General features: G+C 53.8%; 1 protein-coding gene across 1 annotated transcript in view; it reads right to left on the reverse strand.

Moving 5' to 3' along the window:
- MDGA1 (MAM domain containing glycosylphosphatidylinositol anchor 1) overlaps positions 1 to 3,415 on the reverse strand; it is a 58,062-nt gene extending 54,647 nt beyond the window's left edge. The window contains exon 1 of the mRNA XM_016152683.2: positions 2,167 to 3,415. Coding sequence (XP_016008169.1) covers positions 2,167 to 2,233 — 67 coding nt within the window. The 5' untranslated portion in view covers positions 2,234 to 3,415. The remainder of the gene's footprint in view (positions 1 to 2,166) is intronic.
- Positions 3,416 to 10,000: the final 6,585 nt, after the last annotated feature.

The raw sequence follows: 10,000 nt of genomic DNA on the forward strand, positions 1-10,000 counted from the left end.
AGAGGTTAAAAACAAAAAACCAAAAACAAAAAAACAGCTCTCCATACTCCTTGTTACTCCAGCGCCAGCCCTACAATGATTCTCCCCTCTGCTGTATCTGGCCAAAGCTTCTGGTATCACAAGGAACTCCGTAACCTCTTGCCATCTTCCTCCGCATACCACATCTTCCTCTTACTCCATCCATATCAATAGTCTTTTTACCCAGCAATTCTTTTGAGGCCCCAGTCTTCCCTGGAGCCACACTTTCAAAAGACAGGTGGAAAAAATGTCACCCAAGAATCTGCGATTGGTCCCAGGGCACACAACTTTGATTTTCTCTGAGTGAGAGCAGCTTGGACCCAGGTATATGAAGAAGGGAAGAAAATAACAAGAAAAAGAGAAGATAAGCCAGTAGTTAAATCCTGTCCCCGAAGTACTCTGAAATAAGGGTCTGCAGAGACCACCGCATCTATCCCCCAGCCCCGTGCAGCCCTGGAGAGGGTTGGAGAAGGTGGAGGGGATGGAGGAGAAGGATGGCCAGGAGAAGGGCTAGCCAGATCTACATAAGAATAGTCAGAGGGAGGACAAGGTGGAGGACAGCAGCAAACAGGAGGGGGCTCTCCACACCTCTCCAGAGCCCCTGGGGTGTGGTGAGAAAGAGGTAAGGGCCTCAGCGATGTCCCTCTTTAAGCCACCTCTTACAGAGACAGGCTGTAGGAAACCTTGGCAAGAAAGAAGAAAGAGGACCCCCCATATCCCCAGTGTCTTCCCAGCCCTGGGGAGGCTGAGGCCTCTGTGACCCACTCAGTGGCCTCCTCTCCATAACCCAGCCTCTCTCAGTCCCTGCTGCATTCTTCCTTCTTTCTTTTCTGGCCTATGTAATAGGTCCGGCAATAAGAGACATACAAACTAATTAAGAAGCAAAGTTTGGCCAGATGCCTAGGCCAGCCTCGCCAGGGAATTAAGCCAGCTAGCTGTGTAGGGCCTGGAGCTTGTCACCTCCCCGAAACTTCTCAGGGCACCCCTAAAAGGAAGCATTTAGCATCTGTACCCGAAGCTGGCAGGAGTAGGGTGGGGGAGACAATGCCTCTGACCTCCACCAAAAGGACAGGTCAAACTGTCCCCTGATCTAAAGGTGAATGATTAGGCCCTCCACCCCAGAGAAAGGAAGAGAATCCTCCCCACTCCAGCTACACATCATTAAAAAGTGGTGTACACAAACTGCCCTCCAGTCAGAAGGCAAAGTAAGATCTACCGGGCCCTGAGACTGACTTTTTGTGCTATACGGTTAGGGCATTGAGGGCTGCTAGAACTCAGCGGGAGGGTCTCTGAGAGGGATGTCAGCTTTCATGATCTTTCCCCTGAAAAGCCCACGTGAGAGAAGGAAAGAGGGACCAGAGTCCCCTTGGTCCCCAGAGAGCGAGGCGTGGGGACACCGGAGCAAAGCTCCGGGGTAGGAGACAGAGTTTGGATACGTAGCCAGTGGGCGCGTGCAGTATTTGCGTTTCCCGGGGACCGTGGCTGAATGTGTCTCTGTGTGCACACAGGGAGAAGAAGGTGGGGCTGGGGTTTTGTAGCTGGGAACCGGGTATAAGAAGAACTGGCTCAGGATAGGTCCGAAGAGGAATGCTGGTGGGGTTTTAGGCGCCAGATCCAAGGGATGCCGGCATCTGCTCGGGCTGTCAAGAGGCGAGTAAAAGAAGCGAAACCGCAGCAAGAGTGGGGAAGACGAGCCCCCGGCTCCGCCGCGGTGCCGGCAGCCAGTTCGCCCGCAAGCCGCGCGTAACTCCGGGTCGCGCAGCGCTCGACTTCCACTCCAGAGGCCGAGCCAGAGTAGAACCACGTTTCGGTGCAAGTCGCTGGTCCAGTTGCCAGGTTTGGGTTTGTCGGAGTCTCCGGAACCGACTGGGTTCCAAGGTTCCGAATCACTCCCGCCCCTAAGAGGGTTTGAGAAAGTGGGCACCTCCCCCTGGCATCACCGGCTTCACGCCAGACCCTACGACCCGTCTGCGTGCTCCGAAGCAGCTAGCTCGATCTCCTCTCACCCTGGAAAAAGGCGGGGACCCGGGCATCCGCTCCAGAGTGCCAGCCGGAGTCCCCACCGAACCCCGGCAGCGCGCACTTTGCGCCTCTTGCAAAGTTTCCGCGCGGTGCTAAGCTGGTGTGCAGCGGGACGCGGGTTCTTACCGTAGACTCCTTGTCCTTGGCAGTGGAAGGGGATCAGCGCCAGAAGTAGAAGGCAGGTCACCTCCATCTTCACGGCCGGTGCTTCATCCCCGCGAGACAGCGCAGCCCAAGAGGCAGCGGGGGGCGCATACGCCGGGGCCCCGCGATGCCCCTTGTTTCTCCCCCTTCCCCAAGAGGCGACGGAAAGGACAACAGCGGCGACGGAGACCGGGAGACTGAAGAGGCGGCGGTGGAGGCGACCCGGGTTTCTCCTCCAGCGGGGCCGCTGCCCGTGTGGGGACGCAGGGGGCGCTGGCCCGGCCCCGGGTGCCTCTGCGCGCCCGGCGCTGCAGCCAGCGCCCCGGCCCGAGGAGCCCAGCCGCCGAGCCGCCCCGAGTCCCCAGGGCTCTCCGCTGGGGTTACTGGGCACCAGGGACCCCTCTGCGTCGGCGGCGGCGCTTCAATCCAACAGGCCACCGACAACTGATAAACTTGTCGTTTCCCCGCCCAAGGGACGCCCCTCCGCGGAGCGGGGCGGGGAGGCCCCGGCTCCGCACGGATTAATCCGCTGTCTCCAGTCCTGCGGCGGGTGCCGGGGGCTCTAGGGCCCGATCCAAGGGAGCCCAGATGGGCGCCCTCCCAGAGGCGAAGGAGCCCAGTCTCGGCTTTCCTGAGCCAGGGAGCAGCGCTGGCTGGCTGGGCCGAGGGGCGAGAGCCACGGGGCCCCGGGTCCGCGAAGTTAGCCGAGCCACCGAGGAACACTGGGGAGGAATCGCACCCGGCGCCCCGCGGGAATCAGAAGAGCAATTCCAGCCAAGAGAGACCCCAGAAAGCTGGGAAAGGAGGAAAGTTTGAGTCGTTTGAAAAATATTCGCGCTCCCGCCGAGGCCGCGGCTGCAGCGCCGGCCCTTGCCGGCAGCCTCCGCTAGCCGCGCTCCGCTCCCACCGTCTGCCCGCGGCTGTGGCGCTCCCCGGCTCTGTGCTCGCTGGCGAACCGGGCTGCGCCGCGACCCAAGTTGATCTTCCCCGCCCCCGCCCGGCGGCCTCGGCCCGCGGGGGCCCCAAGAGGGCGGGGCCGGGCCGGGCTCCCGCGCGCAGCAGCCGCTGGGCTCCGGGCCTCGGGAGTGCTCCGCTCGCTCCGCAACTTGGGCTTCGCTGTGCTGCTTTTTCCCCCCCTCCGAGCTTTTCATTCCGCGCTCCCCCCGCCTACCTCTCTCCCTCCCTCCCTTACTCCTCCCTCCTCCTCGCGTCTCCGCGTTCGGTCTCTCGCTCTCCCACCCTTTGTCGCTCGCTCTCCTGTTTGATTCCCCTCCGGTTAAAAAAAAAAAAAAAAAGGAGCCAATTAAAGGCAGCCCATCTCTCCCGGCCCAACCTCTGTCCAATTTCCTCGCCTCCCCCAGGACCAATTAGAGAAAACAAAACAGAGCTAGGGGAAGCAGACTGCCTCTCTCTCTCTCTCTCTCTCTCTCTCTCTCTCTCTCTCTCTCTCTCTCTCTCTCTCTCTCTCTCCCCCCTCCTCCTCTTCTTCCTCACTCCGCCCGCCCACCCCCCCGGCAGGAAAATGTCAGAAAACAGAAATGGATCCATCTATCCCGAGGACAGTGGCGGAGGGACGTGGGTTTCGGCGCCGACTCGGCCGCCGCGCTCTCGCACACTCGCTCTGCGCCCGCCCTTGCACACCCAGACTAGCTGCCCGAGCCGATTGCACCGATCCCAGTGCGCTTGTGGGGCAAGCACGACCGCTCGCCCCGGGGGCCCAAGCCTGAGGGGCATTGCACACTTTGTAAATGTTTTGCACTTCGTGGGGCGGGACTGAAGAGGGGGTCGGAGGGAAAGGCCGGGGAGCCGGCGGTTCTTGAGGTCCTGCAGGCACGCAAGCCGGCCGCCTCCTGTCGGTCTGCAGGGCTGTGTGCGCGGCCCCGGAGTCCCTCCGCCCCCAGCGGAGCCCCCGCCTCTTTCCAGGCCTCCTCGGCCTCTACCCGCGTAGAGCGCGTGGCCACCGCTTGGTCGCCGGCTGAGCCTTGGGCTGAGAGGGCGCACTTAGAGCTCCTGCCCTTGTCTCGGCCCACAGGTTGCCAACAGCTTTGTCCGCAGGACCTCTCCGCCAGAGCTCCCGCAGCCATCCCCCATGCTCCCCAGCTCACCCCTCTTGCCATCCAGTCCCCCTCCGGCCCTCAGGCGCCCCCAAGCGCCCCGGGGGCGCACTCCCTTCCAGCAGCTGAGCCCGCTCCAGTTGCTGGGGTCGGGTACTCCCGGACTCCGTTACCTCAACTGGGCCCTCCCGGAGCAAGGGTGGGAAAAGAGCTCCTCCCAAACGCCTGCGGGAGGGGTGTTATTGGGAAGCGAGGGGGGCGGCCTCCCCCGCGCCTCTAATCAGGTCCTGCTAATCTCACCTGCTCAACCTGTCGCCGTTATTTATCTTGTCGTGTGCGCGAGGATTGCATTAGGGCGGCCCGTGGGAGCGCGGACAACCGCTGCAGCTAGCAAGGGTGGAGATTACCAATCCTCCTTTCCCCAACCCGGGGAACTGCTCAGTAGCTTGGCTGTGATGCCAGTTCCACGACTCTGCATTTGTTAAAACTCAAAGATTGTACGCCAAAACCGAAAAGAAAATAAAAGAAAAAAAAAAAGAGGTAATTTTCCCTTATGTAAATTAAAACAAATTTTAAAAAATAATAATAATAACCACTCCTTCCTCAGGCCCATTTCCTGCTGGTTCCCTCCTCCCTCACTGTCCAGGAGCTGGCTCTCACAGGAGTAGGTGCCCCCAAATGCTGGGGCAGGCCTAGGAGGTGTTAGGACAAATTCAAGGCACATGGTGGGATGTGCCATCAGCTGAAACCTCAGCTTCCTTTCTGTCCATTTCAGGAAGTCAGAGAACATTTGAAGAATCCTGTTCTCCAACCCACCTCCACTTACTTGCACCTCCTTCATCCTTCCCCGTTTTTGCTCTCTCCTTTCATTCCTGTGGGTCCAAGGCTGAATAAGAGGTTCCAGCCTCAGCTTAGTGCTGGGCACCTTGCAGATGCCAGCTGAAGATTTGTTAATTAAATGAATGAATGATGCCCACCATAGGCCAGATACCACAGACAGACCTAGGATACCCTCAGTACAGCCATTCTTTCTACTCCGCATTCTCCAACTATTACCCTACGGAGAAAAATCCTTTTCTGCCCCACAGAGATACAGCTTCTTCCCATCCACCTCATCCACCCAGTCTGAAAAGGAAGTGGCACCAACTGATGGTGGTGCCATTACAATGGCTTCTTTTATTGTCATCTTCTTTGCATTATTTGAAAATTTCTAGAAATCATCCCCTCCTGCAGGAAGCTTTCAGGGAGTGATCACAGTGATTGTCATCCTCCTTGCTTTGCCCATTCTGAATTGAATGAGCACTTATTCATGTCATGGGAAACTGCTTTGCTCTTTTCCAATTAGCTAGTCCAACCCCAAACAGCAGTTAATTGCTCTTCTCTGGCTTTGGGGTGCATTATGGGGTGGTGGGACAGGGAACCCCACGGACTCAGCTGAAATTCTCTTGAGCTTGTCATCTACAATGGAAGAGAAAGAAAACTGATGAGGAGGGACTGGAGGTAGAGGGGAGCAGAGGACAGAATTGGAGCCAAACTGGGATCGAACATTTGCTGTAGCTAATCCACTTGTGAATACGCTGCAGCTAATCGTATGCAGTGTAAATACCTTGACAGCCTCGTTTGCTGTGCCTCTAAATGCAGTCATCTCGTTCCCCAAGTGTGCCCCGCCTACTATCTCTGCCAGAGCCCTGTATCTGACAATGGAAGGCAATGGGGAGAAGGAAAAGAGCACAAGGCTTGGGAGCCATTAGTCCTGCCTTCCATTCCCAACTTCTCAAGGCCTCAGTTTCCCCTGCTGTAAAGCGAGTAGGATCCCAGTCTCAGAGTGGTTGAGAGATGTGAGTAATAATAGCTGACGCTACATGCCAGGCACTGTTCTGAATCCTTCATGTGCATTAACTATTTAATCCTCATTACAACTATGTGAGACAGGACTGTTATTCTCACAGAATAACATAAAAAGATTGAATAACTCATGCAGCTGCTAAAAGCCAAAATGGGTTTTAACCTAGGTATCTTGGCTCCGTGACCTTGCTCTTTCCCACTCTTCTATACCGAAGAGACTTAAGGGCCTATGTGCCTATTGTTCCCCGGTTTTTTGTTTTTTGTTTTTTTTCGCACACAGAGAACAACTCTCTAGGCTCCAAATTGGGCAGTTGTGTGTATGGGAGAGAGCTAGACCACTGGACCTGAGGCCGACTGCGGCCCACAGCCTGGAGGTGCAGTGGTCAGCACCCAACTGCCAATTCTTGGGTTGCACTTAGGATGCTCTAAGAAAAAATCTCCTTCTTTTCCCCTAGAGAAAGCCCAGCCCGTGGGATCCAGGAGGTCTCGGGAACTAGCTGCTGACTGAGGAGGGTATGACAGGTCAGGGAACCAGAAGCCTCAGACTTTGGCCCAGCAGGGCAGCTGTGGGCTTTTGCTGTGAGAGCATGTTACTACAACGCTCCCCCAACTCCTCTGCCTCTAGCTTACTCACCTCCAGCAAGTTGGAGCCTGGAAGAGGAGAGGGAAAAAGAGCGGAGAGTCTTTGCAGGGATGATGTCCTTGCCTTACGAGGAAAATTGTCTCTGAAAATCATACAGTGGCAGGTATTGATTCAATCTCAGGGCAAGACACTTTCTGGTCAGGTGGGGAAAGGCTGGCTGAGAGGGGATGAGCAACAGGAAGAGTTACAATCTTGATGAAAGACTAGTTTATTAATTTGAACTCTAACAAATAGCCAATTAATGGTTCCAGCTGCTAATTAGTGAGTAGTTAACTCCTGTTATAAATTGTGCTGCTCAAGACTAGTGATAATGCAATTCCACAATGACGCCTTTGGAGAAGAGGGGTCTCAGAGACTTCTGTTACCCAGGGTCTACAGCCCCTACACTCTTTCCTCACCCATACCCCCAGCAGGCCCTCTGCTAGGGGGATGCATCGGAGCAGGGCCCCTGTCTGTATGTTTGCCATTTATTCATTCGACAAATATTTAATGGACTCCTACTACATGCCAGGCACTACTCTAGGTACTGCAGGTTCAATGTGAACAAAATGGACAAGTACTCCCCTGTTCTCATGGTGGTTTCACTCTAGTGAAGAGACAGACAATATACTATGTAAATAAGGAAAATAAATAGTATTTAAATGGTAAGGAAAATACTAAAGCTAGGAGGAGGAGGAGGAAATGTGAAGGCCGAAATGTTAGAGAGGGTTGTCCAGAGAAGATCACACTGACATTTGAGTCTTGACCTTAAAAAGAAAAGGGATCACACAGTGTCAATAGCTGAGGGAAGAGCATTGCAGGAAGAGGGTCAGCAAGTGCAAAGGCCCTGCAGTGATAAGGAGGGTTTGGCTGCTGCTAGGTAGGTGATGAGAGAGTAGTAGGAGCTGAGATCAGAGGTTAAGGGGGAAGGTCATTTGGGTTCTGGGGTCATTGCGGGATGTTGGGTTTTACTTGGAGTAAAACGAACAGAGAAGGGACAGGATTGCACTATAATTCAGCAAGCTCACTCTGGCTCTGTGTAAGGAATTGGTTGAAGAGGGTGCTACAGTATTCCTAGCACCTGGCATTTAGTGGGTGCTCAATAAATGCTTATCATAGGAATTGACAAACGAACATTGATGGGGCTAGATTATAAGACTGGGAACCATGCTCTCTTTGAAAGGCCTTTTGGGATTCTCTTGTAAATTATTTTACAACCATCACCAAGGACACCCTCACCTTTGAACTTCCCAAGGAACTTCACACCCACTATCCTACCTGGTCCTTGTAATGTCTCTGTGACTTATGTTAAGACAAGTAGCCCCTTCCATTTTGCAGATGTGAAAAATTGAGGCAAAGGGACACTCACTAACTGGCTTACAGAGAATTACTAAAAATATATATCAGTCCTGGAATGGTGTGGGTGAAGGATACAAAATAGACAGAAGTCCCTCCCTGCTTTTTGGCCACTGTGTCGCGATTGTTCCCTGCCTCACTGCATGATCTTCCCCCTTGGGGTTCAGATTCTCATTTCCACAATGAGTGGGTATGCTTAGACATGTTCTAAGATTGCCCGCAACCCAGACTCCAAAGCTTTGAGAGCTGTGTCTGAGGCCTGATATCTGGATGCCACCATTTGCCAAGTGAGGGTCACCTGGGCTGTCCCGGGCTCCTTTTGTCCACACTAATGTTGGAACAGGGGAGGTTTTGTTTAACTTTTTGAGCTTATGGTTCAGTGGATCAAAAGTAATTTGGTTTTAATACTAGCTTGGAAAACACATGGTATCCCCACTCTGAGCAGGAATAAGAAGCACTGATTTTTACCAAGCTCTGTTTCCCCACTGGCAGGGGAGAGAGGGGGAGGGGGGTCTTGGAAGAGGGTGAATGAGCTTGAAAAGTCAGGTTTTCTTGACTGTTTTCTTGTTAATTCAGCACACATTTATTGAGCTAGGCATTTGCTTACATCATACTGAGCACCCTGCTGGAGATATCCAACAAGTAAAGACACAACCCTGTCCTCAGGCAGCCCCAATTTGAGGAAGAAGACCAAGCCCCAACCTCAGGGCTTCCAACTGGAGCAGAGAGAATGCTGATATATGGTTATAGGTCCTGATATCAAAATGGAGCCAGGAAATAGAGCTAGGAACAGATACACTATAACAGAATAAAGTATTCACTACATGGGCAAGGTCTAAGGGGAGGAGAATAAGGAAGGCAAGTTATTTTGACTTCTTGGCTCTTAACAGCAAGATGGTTTCTTACCCTTTAAGTCTGGTTGCCTGCAGCCTTCCAAGTTTCAACCAAGACTAAGGGAAGCAGCCTGGTGTTTTATTTGGGGATTTTCTCTTAATGCAAATGTCTCTTTGGACTCCTGGGAATGAAGCCTGTTTGCAGATGAAACTGTGAAGCTGGCATATAGCAGTCAGCGCCCACAGGGAGAAGAACCCACTCTCTCTGGGGGCCAGGCCCCACCCCAGCAAGAAGCACCATCCCCACCACTGTACGCCACTGGCGTCCCTAGGGAGACACATCTAGCTAAGGGGACTGCAGAGCACCTGGAGATCTGAAGGCCCCATCTGTTACTCCAGTCTAATAGATGTCACCCCACCCCAGGCTTAGAGTAGCATCTGTGCAGTGTGCTTTGTATCCACGCGTGCTGTGAGCTCACAGACAGGGTGGGTATCCTACAGTACCCAGTGCAGGGCCTAGCACATGGTAGCCATTCAATGTCTGCTCATTAAAATGAATTGAATAGGATTATCCTGACTAACTCAAACAAAAGTCGGCTCTGGGAAAGACCTGAATTATCAGGATAAGGGAGGCCCAAATTATCTAGACAATATGTGGATTAGGGACAAATAGAAATAATGAATATACAAGAAGAAATATTTGTATTATGTACAGGCTGAGGGGAAATAAATTCCCAGGGAAAGAAAGTAAGCAAGCGAGGGGTAGAACGTTCTGGGAAATCATGTGTAAACAAGTGGCAGGGGGAAGTGACCCCCACTGCTGCCTCATTCTGGATGCCTTCTAGAAGGGGAGGTCTGGGTCAGGCGTGTTTCCTGAAGGTGTAGGGGCTCTGCCAGGCTGAGGGTGGCTCTGTCCTCCGGTATCTTCCCCTAGGGCCCCAGCAACCCCAGGGAAGGCATCAAGTTTCGCTGAGCTGGACTTCCTCACCTTCTCCAGGGCAGCTCTTCAGAGGCAGGATCAAATGTTCTCGAGCTTGAAAGGACAGACCGGAATGTGAAGAGAAAGGAGGAAAGGGGAGGAGTGAAGCTGAGGTCATGGGGGAAGG

Source organism: Rousettus aegyptiacus, unplaced genomic scaffold (genome assembly GCF_014176215.1).
Source record: "Rousettus aegyptiacus isolate mRouAeg1 unplaced genomic scaffold, mRouAeg1.p scaffold_m13_p_1, whole genome shotgun sequence".
In the NCBI taxonomy this organism is placed as follows: domain Eukaryota; kingdom Metazoa; phylum Chordata; class Mammalia; order Chiroptera; family Pteropodidae; genus Rousettus; species Rousettus aegyptiacus.